Source organism: Dama dama, chromosome 8 (genome assembly GCF_033118175.1).
Source record: "Dama dama isolate Ldn47 chromosome 8, ASM3311817v1, whole genome shotgun sequence".
Taxonomy (NCBI): domain Eukaryota; kingdom Metazoa; phylum Chordata; class Mammalia; order Artiodactyla; family Cervidae; genus Dama; species Dama dama.
Window position 1 is genome coordinate 36,721,403 of NC_083688.1, and position 26,961 is coordinate 36,748,363.

The window sequence follows — 26,961 nt, forward strand, 5'->3', positions numbered from 1 at the left end:
GGCCAGAGCAGGTTGCCATACATTTTTGCTTTATCATCAAAACACCTACTGCTTAAGAGGAAAGCAAAGGATCATTTTTTCCAGCTTTCAAGTCACTCGGTAGCTCAGGTACTTGGACCACCCAAAATGACTATGTGATGTTTGTCCAAACACTATTTTCAATTTGGATTATGTCTAATGGTCTGACCTAAGAACACTCTGCTTGGTTAAGTCGGTGAGTTTTTATTTGTGTCCTCTGGAATAAGTTCTGAAAAACTGTGTGCCCTTTTGTATATTTTTAAGTTAACCTTTAAAATGTCCCATCATAAATTTACATTGTTAATATGAATAGAATATGTTAAACATTCTGTATGTTGAAAAAAGAGAACTGACTATAATTGGAATGCATACTTCACATGAAAAGTAAAAGTGAAAGTGAAATCGCTCAGTCGTGTCCAACTCTTTGTGACCCCATGGACTGTAGCCCTACCAGGCTTCTCTGTCCATGGGATTTTCCAGGCATACTCTGGCATATTTGGTGAAATTAGTTTTAGCTACCTTATTCAATAATGCACAACAGAATCAGAAAGAAATAATGTAAAAGCCACTGCCCATGGATTTTACACATTTTTTTTTTCCTGAAAAAATTTGCTAAACCTAGAAAACTTTCCAGTTACATTGAAAGAATCAGTGTCACTAACCCAGTGCACTTTGGTGACTTTGAAGGCTGAACACCCCAATTATGGCCAAACCTCATACCTAGTAGACATCTATAGAAGACAGGAAAAGGTGGGAAGTCTTGTGGGTTTAAAGGGCCTCAATCAATCAGAAATGAGGCTTCCTTAAATCTAATACAGTACATCAGATTCTTTCCCTGTGTTACACGTCTATCAATGCAGCCTGGTGATACCTGGGAGGGTCAGAGTGGGCCTTTCTGGTGTATGGTGATGACTGAGATGGCAGACATGCTCAAGAAGTGTTAGTGCATACCTACAAAATGAGGATTTGGAGATTTATTCCTTTAAAACTATTTGGGCAGCAAACTGATTCAAAACTCTTCACATACCCTTGGATGGACTAAGACCCCCAGATTGAAGATCACTGAGTCAAGCTGGGCAGTAGGTTTAAAAGTTCCTAACGAAGACTGGAAGATAAAGATCATGTACCCCAACTCCCTATCTCACATACTATAATAGTTGTTAGAAAAAAGAGAGGTACAATAGGGGTAATTGTTTAAAACATGACTCCACCCTTCACTGTTCTGCCATTCTGAGTACAAAACCCCTTTCCCTAGCTCACCTGAAGCATGCACGTGCTTGGGATTCAGGGGAAGATTGGGGTTTATATAAAACAAGGTTATACAGCAAGTGGCCAATGTGTACCAAGCCCTTTGCTCTAGGAACTTATCAATGACATAGTTGGGAGGATTTATGTCTAGTGTTAAGGCTTATTTGGAGTTGAAAGGAGAATCTGGCAGAAGGGAACTGAAATGGCCATTTTCTTGTCCCAGGGTAAAAGGATGGAGGGGAGCCATATAAGTGTTTCCCCCATCCAGTGACTTGGGGAAGGAGCAGGCACCCCAAAGGGGCTTTTGCCTCCAGTGTTTGTGTCTCTGACAAGAGTTCACCACAGAGCCTTTTGATACCAGTCTGGGCTGTAACATAAACTTGGCAGGGCACATACTTAAACCGAAGGAGGCTCTTATATTTTTGGCTGTGCTAATCTACCTTGGAGTTTTGAGTAGTGCAGATAGGAGAAAAAGTAGCAGAAAGCTTGGCTGGAGAGATTTTTGGATAGAACTGCCATAGGCTGGTTCACCAGGCAGGATGCTCTAGTCAGAGGACTTCCTCATCTAAAGCCATATGGGACAACCAGAACTCGGAGGGGTGGGTAGCACCAGCAGGAGCTGAGATGGAGTCTCCCAGCAAGCTCTGCTGGGAGTAGAAAAGGTTTGCAAGTTACAGAAGCCATGGGCTTCAGCTTCCACCAGTCAGGCATCCAGCAACCAGCCAGATAGAGAGCTCTGTCTCACAAGGGGAGGAGCTGGAGCAAACACTGGACAGGAGATAGAATTCTGAGCAAAGGTCTTTTTTCTCCCCAACTCATAACACATAACATAACACATATGTGTTATAACATATAACACAGCACATAACATCTAGAGATGAAAGAAGTTAGGAGAGAGGAGAGTTCCTAGAAATTAAGTATCTTTAGACAAGAGAGACCAGATACTATCCAAAGGTACTATTTATATATTTCTATCAATCTGAACTTAAAACTGGATTGGACGCTTATTTATATTTTTCCCCTTGTCCACCAACAGGTGGGCATTCATAATGAAAACCACCTCAGTCATAAACATAGGGAAGGAATTACAACTTTTGTTTGCACATCAGAGTAGTAGCATTGAGTTAAATTTATCATCCTGCTGCAGATGCATATGGATAACTCTTCTATTTCCCCACTTGCAAAAGACCAGTGATGGTTAGGGAGAGAGAACATTGTCCCAGCACTGAAATTCATTCGGCCATCTGTCTGCTTGGATTAAGGTGTAGTTTAAAAGAACAGTCATCAAGCCAACAGTCCCCAAACTGCATATTCATTTAGGGTATAAGGAGGAGAATGTGAAGAAACTGGCAAATTCTGGAGCGTTCAAGAAGGAGCTGTGAGAACAATGTAAAGCATAGAGAGTTGCTATGGAAAAATACACTCACAAATACTTTGTATCTAGGGCAACATTTTCCTCTGTGTGTGTGTGTGTGTGTGTGTCTGTGTTCTAAACAGGGAGATATGAAAAGAGAAAGAATGACTAAAAACGACACATACATTTTTCAACAGAAAACTAAAATTAAGGACTGACATGAGGAAGTTGTATAATGCTAAAGAGAGACAGGGAGGAAACAGACATTTATTGAGTGCCCATCACATGCCAAGGATGGTGCCAGGAGGAGTTTTCCCATATAAACAGTGGTGAATTCAGCTGACTATGATGCAACTTCAGGCACACAGTTAACGAAAATTTATTTGAAAAAATCCCCTGAGGTCTTTTTCGCGCACTGTTGCTTCTTACTTGGAAATGAACATTTACAACCTACTGGAGGTGAGACTCACCAAGTAGTTGAACAGGATGTGAGAGGTCTGAGCAGGGAAGTCTCCGATATTCAGGAGCAGTTTGCGCAGCATGTACATTAACTCATCCTGAAAGAGCAACAGAGTCTATGTCTCGTTCAGCTACCATGTTGTAGGAAATAATGTTAACTTTTTGAATAGCACGGTGGGGGAATTTTTCTTACTTTTGCCCACATGTTGATTTCTCTTATGTTCAGCATTTTAATATAGTATTTGTGATGCTTGTTAAATTATTTAAGCCAACTGTAATACATTCTCCTAGAAGCTAGCATATGAAGTTACTAAGCAATAGTCAGTCATTTTTAAAAAATAAAACCTGAGACTGACTCTATAGGCAATCAGACTATAGCAATATAGACTGACTCACAGGCAAATCACAGGAAAGCTGTATATTTAGTCAACTCTATTTTCTATAGCTTTTGGGTATGATGAAAATGTGACGAGGACCTATCTTAAGAAACTATTAATAAATTAGGTTTATTAAACTTCATAGTTCTGTTTCCTAGGTAGATGTTTATAATTAACCTTCCTTTCAGAAACTAAACTTAATTGTCCGGCAAACAGAACAACAATATAGAAATGAAGAAATAATTTGTAATTATTGGTGTATTTTGTCATTTCTCAGAAAGCTACTTTTCTTTGGTATTTTCTTATTATTGGGTGAACTGGTAAATTAAATTTCTTGACTAAAGGAGAGTTTCAACATACACTAATAATATTACCTGTATCACATACTACCAACCAATCAGAATTCAGTAAATGTACTCAACACTGAAAACATTAAATTGAATTTAATTTTTGTTTAAAAGACTGAGAATCTTTCAGTATCTACGGTCATTACTAGCAGTGTACCATACTCATATGGAGACATCAGTTAATGGGAAAATTCAAAAGAAAACAGCAAAGTTTAATTTGTTCATTATTATCATTATCCAGAGTACTTCTTGGTTATGTGTCAACCAATGTTGCATGAATATCACAATAAAGTCCACTGCTTGTTGTTTAACCAGGTTCACACACAAAACTACTATAAACATAGATTTTACTTGTCTATTGCTGATGGTCAGTTTTTCCAGAAAATGTCGAAGAACTGTTGACGGATCTTCAATTAGACAATTCCATAAGACTTGCTGGGCCACAGCACTCACTTTAGAAGAGAAAATAAATTGAACATTCATTTTAAATGGACATAAATCTATCAGATATAGTGTTCAAATAATTTCTAAGCTTTAATTGGTTTCTCTAAAATTTTTGCCTTACAGAGTTCTATGAACACTTTTTCTATTGAAGGTAAGTATTGTTCTCTTTGTTGCTGTTTCTGAATACTTTAGCCTATAAAGAAAAAGTGACAAAAGTGTATAGGATGGTCTTTAAATACTAGCTTCTCTAAAGAATGTATTTGTGATATACAGTGGAAAATCATTCAAGCTTAAAAAGAAGGAAATTCTCCTACTTAACAACATTATGGATGGACATTGAGTGTGTTATGCAAAGTGAAAGAAGTCAGACACAGAAAGACAAATGGATGATCTCAATTACATGTGGAATGTAAGAAAAACCCAGACTCATAGATACAGAGAACAGAATGGTTACCAGAGGTGGAGGGTGGCAATGGGGCTGAGTGAAGGTGATCAAACGGTTACAAACTTCCAGTTCTAAGATAAATAAATCCTAGAAATGTACAGCATGATGATTATATTTAACAGTACTATATTGTATATTTGAAAGCTGTTAAGAGAATAGATATTAAAAGTTCTCATCATAAAAAAACATTGTAACTATGTGTGGAGATGAATGTTAACTAAACTTACTGTGGTATTCATTTTGCAATATACACATACATCAAATGTTTATGTTGCATATCTAAAACTAGCACAATGTTATAAGTCAACTATACCTTAATAAACAAGAATACATTTATGAATCTTTGTTTTGGAAATCATCCTAATATTAACAGTGGTAAGTACTTATGAAAGTCCTATTTCATTGTTTGCTGTGTGGAGAAACTTCTAATGTAATCTTTTGGGTTTTAGAAAATATGTTTTTGTTTAGAATGCATATGAATTAGACCTGACCTTATATTGTTCACATAAATGCTTTCAATAATAACTCCTTCAAAAAGATGACATAGTTGAGCCAGTAATAGTTAAGGTTCCCACTTCTAATGAGGATGATTTAGGAATAAATAATTTTTCCTAGTGGTCATGTATGGATGTGAGAGTTCGACTGTGAAGAAAGCTGAGCACCGAAGAATTGATGCTTTTGAACTGTGGTGTTGGGAAAGACTCTTGAGAGTCCCTTGGACTGCAAGGAGATACAACCAGTCCATCCTAAAGGAGATCAGTCCTGGGTGTTCATTGGAAGGACTGATGCTGAAGCTGAAACTCCAGTACTTTGGCCACCTCATACGAAAAGTTGACTCATTTGAAAAGACCCTGATGCTGGGAAGAATTGGGGGCAGGAGGAGAAGGGGACGACAAAGGATGAGATGGCTGGATGGTATCACCGACTCGATGGACGTGAGTTTGAGTAATCTCCAGGAGTTGGTGATAGACAGGGAGGCCTGGCATGCTGTGATTCATGGAGTCACAAAGAGTCAGACATGACTGAGAGACTGAACTGAACTGAACTGAAGTGAATGTGAAAGAAAAAGTGCTACTTCTTTGGGGAAGGTAGCCGGCTAAGACTGCCTGGAAGTGCCCAGGCTAAGAAAGCAGGTGGGTAAAAATGAGTAGTGGAGAAGAAACAGATGATCTTCAGTTTAAATAGTTTAGTTCAATTTCCTAAACTAGGAATATGAAATTTAGCATGAATTTACTTTTCAGGCTATATTTTAAATAAATTATACCATCTTTTTTGCTTCAGAAGCTAACCATCCAATTAAAACTGAGCTTTATGAATAATATTAACAAGAGATATGCAAAATAAGCTTTAGCTCCCATGTAGCTTCATAAATAATTAAAATAAATGCAGGTTTTTGTTAGGTTGAAATTGGTTGCAAAACTATGTCTATAACACTATTTTTTTTTTTTTATTAGTTGGAGGCTAATCACTTCACATCATTTCAGTGGGTTTTGTCATACATTGACATGAATCAGCCATGGATCTACACGTATTCCCCATCCCGATCCCCGCTCCCACCTCCCTCTCCACCCGATTCCTCTCGGTCCTCCCAGTGCACCAGGCCCGAGCACTTGTCTCATGCATCCCACCTGGGCTGGCGATCTGTTTCACCATAGATAGTATACATGCTGTTCTTTTGAAATATCCCACCCTCACATTCTCCCACAGAGTTCAAAAGTCTGTTCTGTATTTCTGTGTCTCTTTTTTTTTTTTTTTCTTTTTTTTTTATTATTACTATTTTTTTTTCCAGTGGGTTTTGTCATACATTGATATGAATCAGCCATGGATTTACATGTATTCCCAATCCCGATCCCCCCTCCCACCTCCCTCTCCACCCGATTCCTCTGGGTCTTCCCAGTGCACCAGGCCGGAGCACTTGTCTCGTGCATCCCACCTGGGCTGGTGATTTGTTTCACCATAGATAGTATACATGCTGTTCTTTTGAAATATCCCACCCTCACATTCTCCCACAAAGTTCAAAAGTCTGTTCTGTATTTCTGTGTCTCTTTTTCTGTTCTGCATATAGGGTTGTCATTACCATCTTTCTAAATTCCATATACATGTGTCAGTATGCTGTAATGTTCTTTATCTTTCTGGCTTACTTCACTCTGTATAAGGGGCTCCAGCTTCATCCATCTCATTAGGACTGGTTCAAATGAATTCTTTTTAATGGCTGAGTAATATTCCATGGTGTATATGTACCACAGCTTCCTTATCCATTCATCTGCTGATGGGCATCTAGGTTGCTTCCATGTCCTGGCTATTATAAACAGTGCTGCGATGAACATTGGGGTGCACGTGTCTCTTTCAGATCTGGTTTCCTCAGTGTGTATGCCCAGAAGTGGGATTGCTGGGTCATATGGCAGTTCTATTTCCAGTTTTTTAAGAAATCTCCACACTGTTTTCCATAGCGGCTGTACTAGTTTGCATTCCCACCAACAGTGTAAGAGGGTTCCCTTTTCTCCACACCCTCTCCAGCATTTATTGCTTGTAGACTTTTGGATAGCAGCCATCCTGACTGGCGTGTAATGGTACCTCATTGTGGTTTTGATTTGCATTTCTCTAATAATGAGTGATGTTGAGCATCTTTTCATGTGTTTGTTAGCCATCTGTATGTCTTCTTTGGAGAAATGTCTGTTTAGTTCTTTGCCCCATTTTTTGATTGGGTCATTTATTTTTCTGGAATTGAGCTTCAAGAGTTGCTTGTATATTTTTGAGATGAATCCTTTGTCTGTTTCTTCATTTGCTATTATTTTCTCCCAATCTGAGGGCTGTCTTTTCACCTTACTTATAGTTTCCTTTGTAGTGCAAAAGCTTTTAAGTTTCATTAGGTCCCATTTGTTTAGTTTTGCTTTTATTTCCAATATTCTGGGAGGTGGGTCATAGAGGATCTTGCTATGATTTATGTCGGAGAGTGTTTTGCCTATGTTCTCCTCTAGGAGTTTTATAGTTTCTGGTCTTACATTTAGATCTTTAATCCATTTTGAGTTTATTTTTGTGTATGGTGTATAACACTATTTTTATTCTGACTTTAAGGAAGGCATTTAATGCTTGCAACATGAAAAATACAGAAAAGACAAGGAGGAGAATAAGACATGTCTTGTTGTTGTTCAGTCGCTCAGTCGTGTCCGACTCTTTGCAACCCCATGGACTGCAGCACGCCAGGCTTCCTTTCCTTCACCATCTCCCAGAGCTTGCTCAAACTCAAGTCCATTGAGTCAGTGATGCCATCCAACCATCTCATCCACTGTCATCCCCTTCTCCTCCTGCCTTGACTCTTTCCCAGCAACAGGGTCTTTTCTAATTAGTCAACTCTTTGAATCAGGTGGCCAAAGTATTGGAGCTTCAGCATCAGTCCTTCCAGTGAATATTCAGGACTGATTTCCTTTAAGATTGACTTGTTTGATCTCCTAGCAGTCCAGGGGACTCTCAAGAGTCTTCTCCAACACTACAATTCAAAAGCATCAATTCTTCAACACTCGGGCTTCTTTATGATCCAACTCTCACATCCATACATGACTACTGGAAAAACCATAGCTTTGACTAGATGGACCTTCGTTGGCAAAGTAACGTCTCTTCTTTTTAATATGCTGTCTAGGTTTGTCACAGCTTTTCTTGCAAGGAGCAAGTGTCTTTTAATTTCATGGCTGCAGTCACCATCTGCCATGATTTTGGAGCCCAAGAAAATAAAATCTGTCACTGTTTCCATTGTTTCCCCATCTATTTGCCGTGAAGTGATGGGACCTGGTACCATAATCTTAGTTTTCTGAATGTTGAGTTTTAAGCCAACTTTTTCACTCCCTCTTCAAAACAACTATAAACATTTCAGAGTATGATTTTTCATACACATGAAATACATATTTACATGTATCTTTAAATAATATTGTATAGAAAATAGTCTTAGGTACTCACATTTTTAATTAGCAATAAATTGAATACTTATCGTATTAATATTTTTCTAGGATATTATTTCTAATGTGCACAGAATGCTGTCATTTGGAAATACCACAATGAACTAATATCCTATTGTCAGCTATTATAATATTTTCAAATATTTGTTCTTTCTAATATGTTCAATGTTCAGTATTCTATATAAACCTTTGTTCACCCCTCAATACTGCCTTAGGAAATTGCTAGAGATCAAGATCTGTGTCAAAGGGTGTTCACACTTTTAAGGCTTTTATGATGCACACTATGACACTGTTTCAAGATGCTTGCATTAGATTTTTACTGCCATCAGCAAGGTGTGATAATGCTCTTTTCTCTGAATATTTACCAACCATGTATATTTTTGTTTAAAATAATCCTTGCAATTTTTTATATTAAAAGTAAGATTTCATTGTTGTTTTAAACAACAGTGTTATTTACAGATGATATTGGCCATTGGATTGTGTGTTTATATCCTTTGTCCATTTCTCTATTGGAGTTTAAAAAAGTCATTATTAAGTTATAAAGGTTTTTAAAAAAATAATATTAATCTGTTATCTGTCACAAATGTAACTCATCTTTACCCCTCATTTATTATTTCATTTTGTAGCTATCCTCTATAGATACTACCTCTGAAAAGGTAATCAACTGAGAAAGACAGTATTAAAGATGTCAAGCCAATAACTAAGATTTCTAAGGTGGCTAAAATCACTATTTGGTTCCTATGAGGTCAAATAAGCATTGCTCTGTTCTCTGGACATGAACAACACTCCCGGACTGAACTACATATTTTAAATGCAGTTTCTTGGTCATAAAGGTTATGAGAGGAGAAAGTGGAGGAAGTGACAGTGTTAGTTCAGTGTATAGCAAATCTGTAAATATAACGTGTGCATAAAAGAACTCCGTGTGTGGCCAACGGTTCATGTCTTCAAGAGCACCCAACTGTCCTTTGTCAGACGAATACCTCAAGTATTTACTAAATGGTGTTACTAGTCAGAGCCATACCTGCCACTCCATCCTCTCGCACCTCACCGTCCTCCATCAGATGGACGATGGGGAGCACGGCTGCACAGATGCATGCTGGGAACACAGCCTGCGGGGGCTGAGGCACGTGGTGGTTGGGCGTGTGTTCGGTGGTGTGTTCCTCATCTGAGGAGGGAGACATAACCGGGAAGCTTTTCTCAGTGCTAGGGACATTCTCAGAACATTCTAACACAACAACATTTCTCAGTTCAAGGCCTGCCTATAGAACACTTTTTTGGTGTGTGTAGACATCTAGCTGTCACAGCATCACTTGCTGAAAAGACTCTTCTTTCCCCATTGAAGTTTCATGGTACCCTTTCTAAACATGAAACTGACATACATGTAATGGTTTACTTCTGGTCCCAACCTATGCCATTGATCTGTATATCAATCCTCAAGTCAACACCACACAATCTTGATTACTGCAGCTTTGTACTAAGTTTTGAAATTAGGAAATGTGAGTTTTCCAACTTTGCTCTTCATTTGCAAGATTACCGTGTCTTTTCAAGGGTGTGGAACAACTGAAGACTTCACACTTTTTGATAAGAATATAAAATGATACAGAAACTTCTGAAGTAGCTTGACAATATTCCTCACAAAATTTACACGTAACTTCTCATAGCATCATAATTCATAGTAACTGAGATGAAAATAACACAAATGTCCAATAACTGATGAAGTGGTCAGCAAAATGTGGTGTATCCATACAATAGAATATTATTTGGTGATAAGAAGGAATGAAGAACTGATACATGTGACAAATGGGTCAACCTTGAAAATATGCTGAGTGAAAGAATCTAGTCACAAAAGGCCATGTACTGTATGGTTCGATTCCTATAAAATGTGCTGAATAGGCAAGTCCATAGAAATGGAAAGTAGACTACTTCTTGGAGTTGGGGGAAATGGTGGATGAGTGACTTCTAAAGGATATAAGATATCCCTGTTTGGGGATAATGAAAATATTCTGAAACTAAGTAGCAGTGACAGTTGCAAACTCTACAAATATACTATCAACCAATTGCATTACATACTTCAAAAGGGTGAATTTTATGGTATACAAATTATATCTCAGTAAAGATGCTATAAAAAATATAGGTATCTTTGGGCCCCCGCCCTGTAAGTGGTGATTAGTTAGCATTTGAAGTTTTCCAGGGCTGTGCAATAAAGGGTTGAGAACAACTGGTTTCTGTCTAACTTTTTGATGACTTCATAAATCAGTGATGAAATCTGTATAATCACAAAGCAGTGAGTCCCAGACAGTTCCTCAGCATTAGAGAGGCATAGTTTATAAATTCTTGGACCTGAAGAGCATCACGCTTCTCCTCTGGAGTCAGGTTTCATTACAGGAGTGGCATGAGCTTTGTTCTTTGATTATTGTTATTCCAGAACAGCATCCTAAAACATCCCGCTGACTCTTTAGTTGCACACTGATATCACCGGGTAAATTTTAAAAACACTGAGGTGGTGAGTCCACCCTTAGAGATTCTGATTTGATCTTGGGTGTTACCTGGACATTTTAAAAAAGCTCCCTGGTTGACTGCAACGTGTAGTCAGGGTTGAAAACTGCCTAGAATAATGTTTTACTAAACCCTCAGCAATATGATTACATTAATGTAATTAAAATAGAACCAACTTGTCAAGGACATTTGTTGCATTAAATCAACAATTTTTTTTTTTTTAGAATACCACTCAATCTATCTTTTCAGAACTTCGAATCAGGAAGCAAGTTATTTAATGAAAACAGTGTAATGAAGTCATGAAATGGTTTCAAACACATAAGGAATAAAGGACACATTTGTAAGAGGACACACCTTCAGCGCTGACGGCTGAACGCACTGACCAGACTGATCCTCGGCGGAAGGAGTAATTCCTGTGGGAAGTGCTGGAGGTACAGGACGGACTCACAGACAGTCGACGAGAGGCCAGATTGGTGACTTCTTCTACTGGCAAAGAAAACAGGGAACATGAACTTTGGTTTTGTAACAGTTATCATCACAACTACACTTGTACTTACATCGAAGTGTATATAGCTCTCAGAATGTAAGGCTTTAAATGATTTAGAGTGTACTTAGGAAAGGAAAAAACGCAGAAAGAGTGACAGAAAATTCCTCCCAAAAATTTCACAAAAGCAGGGCGGAAAATCACTGAATTTAGAATGGTTCATGAATTATTTTCTTTACAATTTTTGTCTTTACTTATTTTCTTCCATTTTTATTGATATATGTGTGTGTGTTAGTCACTCAGTCGTGCCTGACTCTTTGTGACCCCATGGACTGTAGCCTGCTGGGATCCCCTGTTCATGGGCCTTTCTAGGCAAGAATACTGGAGTGGGTTGCTGTTTTCTTCTCCATTATTGATGTGTATTCACACACATACACACACACAGATATATTTTGGCCATGCAGCACATGGGATCTTATTTCCCTGACCAGAGATCAAACCCACACCCCCTGTGTTGGAAGTGCAGAGTCTTAACCACTAGACAACCCAAGACGTCCCCATAAATCATTTTCTGACAAACTGCCAGTACTTGTGAAGGTTGAAAGCAGCTAATGGACTGACCCCATTTTTAATGATGAAAGACTGAATATATTTTAGCACACACTCTGGGTTCAGCTGTTGCCTGAATCATAGTCACTGCTTGATCCATTATCATATTAGTTCATTCAATGTGGCTAATGTCCTTTTCCATAAACGGGCCAGCTCTAAACATTTAGAAAAAGACAAATTTTCTCTTTCTTTAGATAGTGTCAGGAGGCAAGTGAGAGAGAGAGGGTGCTTATCACCTCAAGTCACATGAAATTGTCAGTGTTTATTTTAAAGCACGTCCTTTCCCTTTTCTGAGACCCAGCCCTCCAAGAAGTCCAATGTGTAGAGGCACCTTCTTCCTCTGGCTCTGAGTTGGGTGTGCAGGTGGGCTCGTAGCAAGCCTCCTGGGTGATAGGGATGGCAGTGATGAGGCTGGCTTCTCGACCAAGACGCTTCTTCTCTTCCTCCTGTTGCAAGTTCTTTAAGATGTGTTCTGCCCTTTGATGGGAGCGGGACACAGCCCGGGCTGAAAAGGATTTCTATGGAGACATGAAGGCAAGTTTGTTTACTAGCAACTCTTCTGCATGGTCACAGACAAGAGTGGTCTACTGAATGACTCAGATGTGGTACTTTGTTCTCAGGAAATGTTTAGAGCCTCGTGATCTAGTTTCATGTTGTTTATTTGTTTCTTTTTCTACCAAGTTTCCAGGCTGTGTATAACTAAGCTATTCTTTTTCATTCAGTCTGAATAATTCTTCAAAGATGTTTGTAATTTCTAGAAACAGTCTTTTTTTTTTTCACTTTTAGGATAAAAAAGATCAATGATTCACTCTAAACACTGACATCAAAGAAACATTTTTAATACTTTCTTACCAAAATTTCTTGAACTGATTTTAAATGAAGGATATTTATTTTGTAAGGTTAATAAAAGAGAAAGTCAGAACCACGGGAAGGAGGAGGAAAGAGATCTATGAGTTGGTAGTGTTACTAAGGTTGAATGTAAAATCTGACTCTGTTTACCAGCCGCAAAAGCATAATAGATAAGAAACAATAAAGGAGACAATATTTATTCTGCAAAGTGACCATTCTGTTTGTCTTAATCATGATGCTTATGCTGAGACAAATTCCAAGAGCTCTAGGGATAAAGCCATTGGTGTCAGAACAGGGAAGTGATCACTGACATTCTCCACTACCAGTTTGATGTCTACAGTAGCAATTCTACATGCCTTTGTTGGCCTGTGGTCTGTAGGATTTAAGAGACAGACAAGGGGTACTGGTCACTCTTCTGAAGGACTATAGTCATTAAAACTCCCTTTATGCAACATCTTAACTAAGACAAAAAGTTTCCTATAATGAATGACATAACAGCAATTAAGGGCATTGATGGGCCACATGGCAGTCCATTTTCAGAGTCAGGGGTCAAGCTGGTTGATTATAATAAAACAAAGCGAGAATTGTGGAATAAGGAAAAGAGAACTAAATATAGAATCAGAGGACTTCGCTTGAAGTTCACTGTGAACTTGGGAGAGAGGATGGACTTGACTCTAACATTTCCACTGCATGTATGGGAGAAAAACTAAAGATCTTTATACCAGTGATATACCAGATCTTTATACCACTTTATTCCAGTGGTTCAGATACTGGAATTACTACATATATGAGGAAGAACCAAGTGTGCCTTTATCTTGGCACAAAACCATGAGATATGAAGGTAGTGTATGCAGAAGAATTAAAATAAAAATATTCTTATGGGTAAAGAATTCAAATAAACAGCTCTCCAAAGAAAACTACAAAAGGCTAGAAAATATATGTGACATGCAAAAATATTCAACATCACTTCATATATTCAACAAACTTCTTAATGACGTGTGAATAAAAAGGCTAATACCTTTGTTTTTTTGCTGTTCAACGTGGCATTAAAAGACAACACTAGTTAATTTGAATAAGGAAGATGCTTTCCCGTTCTGTTGTATGAGAGTAAAATGGTACAATTGTCCCGGGAATATTTTGTGAGATCTATCAAAAATCTTTAATATTCACATATTGATTGCCCTAAATCTCATGGGAAACTATGCAAGGAAATAATCATGAATTTGTGTATAGAGATATGTTCTTTATTTCTTGCTTTACTTTCCAAAATTTTCTACATTACTCTTGAAATTTAGAAAAATGCTATGTAACACATGAAAAAGGCATGTTTTGAAGATTTATTTTTTTCAAAGGGCACATATTCTTGGTTCTTGTTTATAAATAGATTGTGTTCTAAAGTTAGCTCTTTATTAATTACATTACATAGAGCAGTGACAAATTAGAATAGGATGCACCTGAGGTCTCTGAGTGATGTTTGTGATGATGATACTGATGATCAACAAGGTAAAGACCAGACTAAGGCCCAGATAAGGAAAATAAGAGCAGCCAACTCAGTTCTTTTTCTTATTCATCCAGGGCCAATATCATTCACTTTTGGATAGCGTGCTGTGCTGTATCAGTTGCTCAGTCATGTTCGACTTTTTGCGATCCCATGGACGATAGCCCACCAGGCTCGTCGGTCCATGGAGATTCTCCAGGCAAGAATACTGAAGTGGGTTGCCATGCCCTTCTCCAGAGGATCTTCCCAACCCAGGGATCGAACCCAGATCTCCAGCATTGCAAGCAGATTCTTTACCATTTGAGCCACCGGGAAAGCACCTTGGATAGCGTATACAGGTTAAAGAAATTGTTCTATAATAAAGGGCAGCAAAAGTGCTACCTTGGCTAAGAAACCAGTACCTAATGGTTTTAGTAGCTTTATAAGGCAGCTGCTGCTTTGAATTATAGAACAAACTGTCTTAGCTTGCAGGTCTGCAAATGCTCACCCCAGAAGTTAGTTCCCTCTGTTCTATTTCAGAAGAACTAAAGAACTTTTGTGGCTGTTCTTCTGTGTTATTATATTCTGATGAAAAGACCACATTGTCTCTCACACTCATTGCTCTTCTCTCTTACAAGTATACCATGGAACCTGAAGATACAAGAAAGGAAGGGTCCGTTACTCACAGACTGGTCTTCATTAATGGGGTCCTGGACACTCCCGCTGCACTGAGGGACCCAGGGAGGGTCAAACATCGGGACGGATGGCATTCCGAGCACTGGTGATGGCAGGGTGAAATTTATACTGGGAGGTGGGATCTGTTAGTTGATACCAGAGGAATGAAGTAAGATGGGAAATAAACTAGATTGAGTCTGAAGTAAAATCATGAAATAATCTTACAGAGCACAGGCTGTTACAAAACACATGATGAATGTCTCTGGGCCTCACTTTACTCATTTATAAAATGAAGGGTTTCAACGGTATGATCTCTATTCATGTTAATTACCCCATCCTCCAAAAACATCTGTGTATATATAGTGAAATGTCTGCAAGTTTTATGTGCTTACCTCTGGGGATGGTACTGTGATCTTGAGGTTTATAGAAATTTGATTGTCTTACTTTACCTTTCTGTGTATTTTAATCTTTTTAAAGAACAAGAATTCATTCGTATTGGAGTTAGGTTTGCTTACAAAACCAGAGAAGGGGGAAAAAGAAGCATCTCTTGGGCCATACACTGTGGATTTGAAGTTGCAGGATTGAACTGAACCTTGGGTTGGCTTTGCTAATCTAATTCTCATGTGAGAAGTGTGTGTGTGTGTGTGTGTGTGTGTGTGTGTGTGTGTGTGCACGCGCGCGTGCGTCATGTTGGACGCACTCAGTCATGTTGGACTCTTTGCAACTCTATGGACTATAGCCCACAGGCTCCTCTGTCCATGGGATTATCCCAGAAGTAGCCCTCACCTTAAAAATCTGCTGGGCTCCCTCTTCCATCCGGGGCCAGACCTGATAGCGAAACCTCCAGAGTGTGTGGAACTTAAGGACGGCGTTCAGTCTCTGCACGGTCTCTGGATGGTGAAACTCTGACGTCAGCATATCGGACACAGCCTCGGGGACTTTCACCGCACACAACAGGAACATGGCCGCTAAAGACAGTCAACAATCCATCAGCTACACATCTTTTAAGTCGTATGATTCCTGGGGGTGAGGGGAAGGAAGAAACTGCTTCTGTCTCTTGAAAATGACTACTGAGCTATACAGCTAGGCCACCAGCAGAAAACCCTGTTTCAGCCACTGGAAACCAGGCACCATCCTTTGTGCCACCCACAATCTTCTAACATCTGGTGTGAGGGCAGTGACGGCATGACATTGCCGTAGAAATCTCATTTGAAGCAACGTTTTCCTTGGCTCACAGTGAAAAGTCAATGGCAGAGGAAGCTGATGAAAAAAGGAAATTGCATGCTGAAATATCCTTTTTAGGAAATGTCTAAAGTCATCTCAGAGTAACCCTAGGATGGTACATAAAAATGTCCATTAAAGTTACATTAGTTATAGTAACAATAAAATTCAAAAGGTAGACTCAATTAGAAACGTCTACCCTTCCAAGAGGTAGAATAAATTGAGAAACCAACAGAGAATTTATGAAACATGATATCATTGTTGTTTTTTAATTTGGGGAGAGCCAAATACTAGGAAGAGAAAGGTCATTCCATGGTAAGTTACAAAGTCAATGAATAATGAGAAAAAAAAAAAAGAGTACTGTCTACGCTATAGAGAAGCCAGTGTCAATTATAAAAATATTATTTAAAATTTCCCTTGTACTTTCCCCCACAACCTCAAGACATGCTCAGCCAACACTTAGGATAACTGGGGCTGAGTCACAGCTCTGAAACTGATCTTGGCCAAGTCCCTTAATGTCTTAGTCCGTGTTGCTCTATTGGTAAAACATCACTACTGATGATGATGATGATATAGCTGCCTCCAAATGTCTTGTTAGAATAAAATAAAATAATACATGAAAAAGTGCTTTGTGACATCAAAAGTACTATATATGCATAGTTTATAGAAGGTTTCCTGGGAAATTTAAAAATTGCCACCTCTGAGAAAGGGGACTGGGAGTCATGGAATGGAGGGTGACAGTTTTAAATTTCATACTTTTACATTATTTGAATTTTTACTATGTATTTTTCAATTAAAGTAACCATACAAAACTAAACGAATATGCACAAAAAGTACAAAATGATGAAGAATCCAGATTTTTGCCTCTACCATTTACTAGCTACATGGCTTTGGACACATCACTTAAATTTTAGATATTTGTTTCAATATTGTAATTTGAACACGGAACATGACTTACCTAAGATTTAATAAAATTAATGATGGTAGTTCATGGTCAATCTGGGAAATCACAACATACACAAAAGAATCTTTTGTGAAATATAGTGAAGATGTAGGTTCTAGGGGAAATCACTGTAATTTTTAACATCCTGGGAGAGACATGCTGCCTTTGTGCAGACTACACAGGGACGTGAAAAGTGTATACGGACAGCCTAGGCCTGTTTCCCTTTAGCGCACAGCTCTGCCTAGAGGTCCAGCCACTGCTATCCATGTGACCTCAGTGTGAAGATGGGATGAATGTGCCTCGCTCGTGTTGAGACACTGGGATGAATGGCAGCAGGACCAGGGTCGTGGGAGGCCTGGCTTTACCTGCTGCCCCCGCCATATGCTCATCCATGCTGAGCAGGAGCTCCCAGGCTGCCGGCTGGATGTCTCCATACATCTCCTCTGTCAGAATTGGTGCGGCCTTGATCAGTAGAGATAATGGAGCAGGCGACAGGCTCATCACCTGCAAAAAAGATGGAAATGATGTCTTAAAACTGTCGAAGACACTGGTTGTTGTCCTCCTCTTGAAAGTTAAGGGTCACTTCTCTCTCCGCTTTCCTTAAATGACCTTAAAATACTTTTTAAAGTGGGAACATATCTGGCATGATGTATAGTAAGTAAGCTTTATACCCTATTAGTTGATGTATAATTGTCCCAAATTATATTATTTTACAACACTTTCACCACAAAAGTAATTTGTAACCACCTAGGGAATAAACTGTAGAATAAGTACAGCTCTCTGAGAAAAAAGGATTTCAGTCAGTAAATCTTTGTGTTAAAAGTCCTGGTGGACCTTCACAGCATCTTATTTTCCTTCCTATTAAGAATGATTTCCACTGAAAACTGTGAGCAGCCTCTAATTTATAAAGGAGTTCCATTCAGAAAGTTAGCTTTCTAAGCCAGTGAACTTGGATGGTATTTTTCCTTCAAAATATTATACAGTGTGGTTATTAGTCCAGGTTAGCCCACAAAACACTATTTAATCCATTATTTTCAATAATTGAGGTAAAAAATGTCAGTTTGGGGCAAGCCTGTCTTTAGCCATCATTTAAAACACTTTCTAGAAAAACATGAAATTTTTTTCTCTCTTCCCCTGGAAAATGTATTATGATATAGAGTTTAGGTTGTAATAACAATATAACTTTGTGAAGCCCTGGATAAGTAGGTAAGTGCACTATCTCTTTCAATTCACACAATGATCCTTTCTCAGGGTCCAGTGTTAAAATCCCCGTTTTAGAGATCAAGCAACTAAAACTAAGAGAAATTAACTTAATTTGCCCAAGGTCCCAGAGCCAGAGCAGTACGTATAGGATATGAATCCAGATTGTCTCATTCCAAGACCTGTGAGCATCACTACCACACACTGGTGGGAAGCTGGCTGCACTGGAGTAGAAAGAGGCCTGGTTCTAGCCAAGCTTCCTTGTCTTTGTGGAAGTTGACTGTCCAGCGAGAAGGGATTTTTTTCTTGCACACTTGGTAGCACTCTTTCTCACCAAATTAGAGGGGGCTGTTATGCCAACACTGTGCCAATTGGCATTGTATATCCCACACTTTCATTGTCATTCAGCTGCTCAGTCGTGTCCCCCTCTTTGCAACCCCATGGACTGCAGCACACCAGGCTTCCCTGTCCTTCACTATCTCCTGGAGTTTGCTCAAACTCATGTCCATGGAGCCAGTGATGTCATCCAACCATCTCGTCTTCTGTTGCTCCCTTCTCCTCCTCCCCTCAATCTTTCCCAGCATCAGGGTCTTTTCCAAACATTAGTAATAAGGATATCTGAAGTTCCCTCCCTATTCCTGCTTCATGAATGTTTTCAAACCCTGTATTAATACCTGTAGTCTAATGTATTTCAGCATTCCAGAGTCCTTCTTCCCCTCCAGGCTGGCATCTGAAACTCTCTTCTTCAGAGAAGGTGTCCTCAGGCATGATTTATCTGAGCACTGCAAAGCACATGAGATAGATGGCAAAGAGTGTTGTGCCCTCTTAAAAATCAGCAATGTTGTTTTTCCCCCAATTCTCCAGGTAACCACTTCTAATGCAACGGATGATTTAAGGCCTTTTCATGGGTCTGCACTTTCTGAAAGCGATAAAAGCAGTTAAGTTTGTTGTGAAAAGGGCACTTAGAGATGTTTAGCAACAAACTCCTCTCTTACCACTGAGAAGACCAGGATCCAGAGAGGTGGAGTAGCTTGCTGTGCTAAATCGCTTCAGTAGTGTCCAACTCTGTGCGACCCTATGAACTGTAGCCTGCCAGGCTCCTCTGTCCATGGGATTCTCCAGGCAAGAATATTAGAGTGGATTGCCATTCCCTTCTCCCGGATCTTCCCGATCCCGGGATCAAACCGGTGTGTCTTATGTCTAATCTGCACTGGCAGGTGGGTTCTTTACCACTATTACCACCTGGGAAGCCCATAGAGTAGCTTTGACCAAACTGCAAAGCTGGTTATTAGCAGAATAAGGAAAGGACAGGCTCTCCCGACTTCCATTTCAAGGCTAATTATTTTTCCACCAAGCTGTTAAAAGCACAAATCTTTTAAAATATCAACAGTTAAAATCCACTCTCTCTAATAGTCCCTTCTAAAGGGTTGGATGCTACAAGTCAATCAATTGGAAGAGAAAATATTTCACAGGGAAGTGTTAGGAAGTGAGAGGTAAAAGACCCATCAAGGAAATATGAGTTCATAATCATCTATCATCCAGGTAAAGTGTTTTTTCTTTAAATCATATTTGTCTATATGAGACAGCAGCTCTTCTTTCAAACCATCCCCTCCACCAGGGTAAAACAGCCCTGACTCATTAGCACTCACAGAGGAGACAGTTTCTTCCCCTGACTCTCTACATGGCGAGGAATGGAGTGGACAGAACAGCTGGGAGGATGGTCACTGATGCTGGCAGGCCCTTGTGTATTTATCCTGAGTCCTGATGTCTCCTATTTTTGCACTCCAGGCTGTGCAAAAAGGGAATCCATCCCTTTGCACAGTATAAGGGCTCATTTGTTTTTCCAGTGCCATGTCAATGAAACACTCTCTCCCTCAATGCCAAGGGAAAAAAAAAATGAACTCCTTAAGAATTTTTGAACAGAGCTTCACAGTGTTACAGATGGAAATATTTTGAAAGAAAAAGCAAAGCTGAAACTACATGCATGTTCCAAGAAAGTCTTTCAAAACTGACAAAAAGACCCAAGACAATGCATCTATTATGTGACTGGTATGGAATGAACTCTTAAATGAATCTACTTGGAAACAAATGAACCAGACTCTCTCTGTGTTTTCTGAAGATTAAAAAAATACTGGAGGCATATACTTGGGAACACATATCATTTGGGGAGAGAAATTCTGCATTGCTTTTTTTTCCCCTTGGGAAAGTAAAAGCAATATATAATATAAATATTGTGCCTATTTTATATAATTTTAAAGTTATTCTAAAGTCATACATGGCAGTCATTTTCCATATAAATGTAGCAGTATGTCTGATTTACTTTTTGAAAAGTGAAGGTATTTAAAAAGCAGCAACTTTCTGCTTTTATTCTATCTATAAAAAATGCATGCAAACTGCAGAATACCTGGAAAATGCAGAAAAACTATGAAGAAAGAAACCAAAATCTCCATAACACCCAACCCCAGGATGGTCATTGTTTGATTCCTTTCAGACTTTTGTCCCCCTACACAGCAAAGCTGTGATGACGCTATGTATGTGGCACACAGTTTTGGTTTTTAACTTTTTATTTTGTATTGGGGTAGAGTCGATTAACAATGCTGTGATAGTTTCAAGGAAACAGTGAAGGGACTCAGCCATACATACACATATATCCATTCTCTTCCAAACTCCCCTCCCATCCAGAATGAGTGGCACACAGTTTTAGACATTTCATTTAATTATGACATTATGATGATGACTTCCCCAGGTCATTACAGTTATTCTAAAATATGGTTTTTGAATTTTTAGAATATTTTATTGCTTTCTCCTTTGGCTGGACATTTTGTCCTTTCAGGGTTACTTCTGAATAATACTTTTGATTAATTTATGGGAATTTTAACCAGAATTTTCTTTCTGATAAAGAAAAATACTCAGAATAAAAAGGACAAACATTTATGTCTCTCACACTCTGGGAAATTTAGACTTCTGTTTAATTCTGTCTGCTGGGGACAGAGGGTATAAGTCAAGCTTCTCAGGTATCAAATATGTGTATCTCAGCATGCATGCTTAAGCACGGTATGTTCTGCCAGCTTCAAGATAATTAGGATGTTTGTTATAGTGGAAAGGGAAGGGAATTGGAAAGGCTTTTACACAAGGGTGATGGGCTAATAACTCTCCTTGAGTGACCTGTTTGGGCCTAAAAGATAGATATTAAAGATGGGTACATATGTGAGGGGCATTTCAGTATATTACGTGAGATTCCTGAAGTCCTACACTGGTGTGACTCTGACTCAGACTAACAAAGTTATCATCAGTTGCTTTTTGATTTGGTAACTTGTTGTAGGAGACTAGTTTTAAAGGCATCTATTGCTTATTAGTAGGGGCTTCCCAGGTGGCTCATTGTTAAAGAATCTGCCTGAAATGCAGGAGATGCAGGTTTGATTCCTGGGGCAGGAAGATCCCTTGGAGTAGGAAATGGTAACCCACTTCAGTATTCTTGCCTGGAAAATCCCATGGACAGAGGAGCCTGGCAGGCTACAATCCATGGAGTCAGAGTCAGACATGACTTAGCGAGTAAATAACAACAAACAAACATCCTTTTATTTGCATAATGCATGATAAGTCACTTCAGTTGTGTCCAACTCTGTGTGACCCTATTGACCATAGCCTGACAGGCTCCTCTGTCCATGGGATTCTCCAGGCAATACTGGAGTGGGTTACCATTTCCTTCTCCAACCTTTTATTTACCTCTCCTTTTAAACTGAAAGGAAAAAAAAAATGTTTTATCCACTCCCATTTCCATTAGCAAGTACTAATTGAACATGTACTCTATTTAGAACATAGCATTAGACAAGGTACAGACATATAGGAAAAATCAAAGAATTCTTTGGTGAATTTACCTTTTGGTGAAAGTGATATATAACAAGGTTAGAAATGTACTAATCAGGCTAATGGAATGTACAGTGAGGCTCTGAGCACTGAAATGAAGATTAGCATATTGATCAGAGTTAGATGGGTTACAAAATGTACTAGCCGCCACAAATATATTCTTCCATAAAAACCAATTAAAAAGAAAATAGGAATGAAATACCAGTTGCTCTAAGTCTTGATTTTAATCAGAACCACTGCTTTTAGTCTTGATTTATGGCCTATTCTGTTTTCATTTGGCCTCTGGAAATGGGCATATTGTTCATTTATGTGACAAATTCAGAACAGGCAAATGGAAACATCATGAGAAAATGAAAAGAAAAAGCTTGAACTGGAGGCTGGCATTTTGGAAATTTAATGTTTATCTCTGAAGACTCAATACATCTTTTCAGCTCTCCACTGGCATGACTAATTTAAATGCGTTAAGGTTAGGGAACATTTACCCTTGTTTTCTTTCCCTTTCTCTTTCAGAAATGTGGGGTTTCCCTCATGGCTCAGACGGTAAAGAATCTCCCTGCAATGTGGGTTTGATCCCTGGGTTGGGAAGATCCTCTGGAGGAGGGAACGGCTATCCACTCTAGTATTCTGGCATGGAGAACAGGCTACAGTCTGTGGGGTTGCAGAGTCAGACATGACTGAGTGACTTTCACTTACACTCACACTTCAGAAATGTGAGCAATCTGTAAGGGTGGTAACATTTTCTGCTGCTTCAGGCTGCTTTGTTCTGCATGGGCCAGAAGTGGAGGGCACACATGAAACATGCTAGAACCCTAAAGCCCACTCGCTCACTCAATATTATTGTCCCTCTGCTATAGGGAGGTTCTCTGTTAGGTATTACACAGGATACAAAATGTGTAAGACTGCCTCAGTTCTCGAGAAGTTTTATAATTAAGTGGCAGAAGAGAAATAGGGATGGAAGTAGCCCCACTTTGTAGGCAGAGGGATCGTAGAAGCTCTCAGTGCTTTATCACAGGATAAAGACTAAAATCCTTCCCACAGCTTCAGAGGACAAGGGCACAGACGACCGCAGTACATAACGAGGCTGCAGAAGCAAGCAGAGCGCAGACCAGGTTGAACCTCGTCCTCAGCCTTGGTGCTCCCTCTTCTCTCTGGTTGGAGAATTCTGTATTCAGTTAACATCCAGGCATCCTTCAGCCAAAACTCATCTGTGACTTTATTGGAGATACTGCCTTATCTCCCCCGATAAGTTCAAAGCCTCGTTCATAAGATCTCAGCAGAGTTCTCCCCTTTATTGTGCTTATTGCTGCTGCAATTTTACACCAACTTAGGGATGCTTAGTTGATTAATTTCTGTCTCTCAGCTAGGCTGTATGCATCGTACAAGGACAGTGCCATATCTCTATGGCCATTATTATATCCAGCACACAGCATGGACTCAAGTCTTTAAAATTTGTCAAACAGACACATGGATGAGTGGGTGAATTAATGAATGAATCACTGAATGAATAATATGAAAAGCAGAATAAGACACCATTATAGTTTAGAGGAAGAAGGGAACAAAAAAATGAAATTAATCATCCACCTGCAGTATGTCCTGTGGTGAACACTAGGGAGATCAGAAAAGGTTTCAAGGAGGAGGTGGCTCTTGAGTTGGATCTTGAAGGATGTTTGGGTTTAGCCACGTATAGATTACAGGTGAAGATATGACTGGAGCAAAGGTATGGAAGTAAGAAATCTCAGCATGTACATGGTGAACAATGAGCATTAATTTAGCTTGGTGTGTTTTTATAATTTTCAACATATTTTACAGGTTTTTTTACATAGGTAAGGGAGTTTTTATGGGAAGGATAACTTATCTAAATAAGTTTTCTTTGGATGCAGTATCATTTATGTTTGAGATACATATATGTACAAATATATACATATGTATATAGATATGTATGTACACACATACATTTTAAACAGAAATGACATGTCCATATATATGTATACATGTAAAAGAATATATGCACATATGTATTTTTCTTTTTATGTCATCATTTAGCAGTTTATGTAATTTTCCCGCCTGATCTTCCCTTCCCTTCAGTTCAGTCACCCAGTCATGTCTGACTCTTTGCAACCCCATGAACCCCAGCATGCCAGGCCTCCCTGTCCATCACCAACTCCTGGAGTCCACCCAAACCCATGTCCACTGAGTCGGTGATGCCATTTAACCATCTCATCCTTTGTCATCCCCTTCTCCTCCTGCCCTCGATCTTTCCCAGCATCAGGGTCTTTTCAAATGAATCAGCTCTTCACATCAGGTGGTCAAAGTATTGGAGTTTCAGCTTCAACATCAGTCCTTCCAATGAATACCCAGGACTGAGCTCCTTTAGGATGGACTGGTTGGATCTTCTTGCAGTCCAAGGGACTCTCAAGAGTCTTCTCCACACCACAGTTCAAAAGCATCAATTCTTCTGTGTTCAGCTTTCTTTATGGTCCAACTCTCACATCCATACATGACCACTAGAAAAACCATAGCCTTGACTAGATGAACCTTTGTTGACAAAGTAATGTCTCTGCTTTTTAATATGCTGTCTAGGTTGGTCATAACTTTCCTTCCAAGGAGTAAGCATTTTTTAATTTCATGGCTGCTATCACCATCTGCAGTGACTTTGGAGCCCGGAAAAATAAAGTCAGCCACTGTTTCCACTCTTTCCCCATTTGTTTGCCATGAAGTGATGGGACTGGATCTTCCCTTAGAATCTGTGTTTTCTGAATACCATGAGATGTAAGAGAGTTTAGTTGAAAAAGCCCTGATTTTGATAATCCATGTTCCTAACGTAAAGGCTAGCTGAATATATTCTAGATATTGAGGACAATGGGATTGTGGACAATCCCATCTTTTTAAACTTCAATGTTTTCATCTGTAAAATGGGGTAAAGAGTATCTACTGAACAAGATTTGTAAGAATTGAAAAGTACATTGTCAATGATGTATACTTTGTCATATATATGTTTCAGAAAAAACACTAAAAGGTCATATCCCAGAAGGGAAATTAGCACATGTATGAGATGTATAAGATATACATTTTTTTCTCTAGGAGCTCTTATATTAGTCAAAGTCACTTCCTTGTACTTTCATAATTTAAAAAGAGTTGGACTATAAAGAAAGCTGAGCACAGAAGAATTGATGCTTTTGAACTGTGGTGTTGGAGAAGACTTCTTGAAAGTCCCTTGGACTGCAAGGAGATCCAACCAGTCCGTCCTAAAGGAGATCAGTCCTGGGTGTTCATTGGAAGGACTGATGTTGAAGCTGAAACTCCAATACTTTGGCCACCAGATGCGAAGAGCTGACTCATTTGAAAAGACCCTATGCTGGGAAAAACTGAGGGCAGGAAGAGAAGGGGACAACAGAGGATGAGATGGTTGGATGGCGTCACCGACTCGATGGACACGGGTTTGGGTGGACCCCAGGAGTTGGTGATGGACAGGGAGGCCTGGTGTGCTGCGGTTCATGGGGTTGCAAAGAGTCAGACACAACTGAGTGACTGAACTGAACTGAAAGCATTACAAATTGCTATACAACTCAAGTGTGCATTTTTGTTATTGCTTATATTCTCTAGTTTGATTTGCATTTTATTGCCATCCTTCCACCTTACCAAACTTGGCTCACAAACTCTTTAGTAGAAAGATCCTCTGCTCCTACTTACTTATTTTTTGTTTCTCCAAGAATATCTGGCCTCATATTGTGCCAAGAGCAGGTGCCCAATGAATGCTCACTGAGATGAATAGGTATTATATAAAAATCTTTTGGCAAAACCACTTGCGAGAAGCAGCTGCAGATGCGGCCGGCAGCACGCGGTGGCCATCATGCCTTCTCGGGGGCAGGTGGGTAACTCAGGGCTTCCCTGGCAGGAACATGACAACCCTGGTTACTGTCTTCATCTTCAGCCAGCTCAGCTGTCTAATTGTCAGGAAAGTACAGCTGAATACTGAGAAAATGTAATAATTTCTCGAAGATGTTTCCTTTAGTCTGATTTGACTGTATTATTTGTCAGTGAAAAGTTGGGCCATTTATTACTTATTTCTTAAGGTAAAACTGTATCAGTTTCCTGCTACTGCTGTAAAAAATGACCACAATCTTCTTGGCAAAAAATAGCACAGATTTATGATTTTAACAGTTTTCTAGGTCAGAAGTTGAAAATGGATCGGCAGGGCTGTATTCCTTCTGGGGCACTCATTCATTGCCTTGTCCTCTCCAGCTCCTAGAGGCTGCCTAGGGTCATACCCCGCATCGCTCTGCCTTCTGCTTCTATTGTCACAACTCCCATCTCTATGTTCAGCCCACTTGGATAATTCAGCATAATCTCCTATTATATGATTCTTGACTTATTCACCCAGGCAAGATCCCTTTTGCCAGGTGAGGTAGCATATTCACGGGTTCCAAGGATTAGAATTCAGACATCTTTAGGGGGACATTATTCTGCCTACCACAGCAACTCATCAAAAATGCCCCTT

At 39.3% G+C, this 26,961-nt stretch overlaps 1 protein-coding gene across 2 annotated transcripts in view; it reads right to left on the reverse strand.

Moving 5' to 3' along the window:
- The window catches only part of UNC80 (unc-80 homolog, NALCN channel complex subunit), a 226,726-nt gene that overhangs the window by 66,335 nt on the left and 133,430 nt on the right, over positions 1 to 26,961 (reverse strand). For both annotated transcript variants that reach the window (XM_061147929.1, XM_061147928.1), the window contains 9 exons: positions 19,271 to 19,378; positions 17,762 to 17,900; positions 16,019 to 16,200; positions 15,244 to 15,375; positions 12,563 to 12,749; positions 11,493 to 11,624; positions 9,664 to 9,807; positions 4,155 to 4,255; positions 3,091 to 3,177 (listed from right to left, as the gene is read on the reverse strand). In XM_061147929.1, the coding sequence (XP_061003912.1) occupies positions 3,091 to 3,177; positions 4,155 to 4,255; positions 9,664 to 9,807; positions 11,493 to 11,624; positions 12,563 to 12,749; positions 15,244 to 15,375; positions 16,019 to 16,200; positions 17,762 to 17,900; positions 19,271 to 19,378 (1,212 nt within the window). The remainder of the gene's footprint in view (positions 1 to 3,090; positions 3,178 to 4,154; positions 4,256 to 9,663; positions 9,808 to 11,492; positions 11,625 to 12,562; positions 12,750 to 15,243; positions 15,376 to 16,018; positions 16,201 to 17,761; positions 17,901 to 19,270; positions 19,379 to 26,961) is intronic.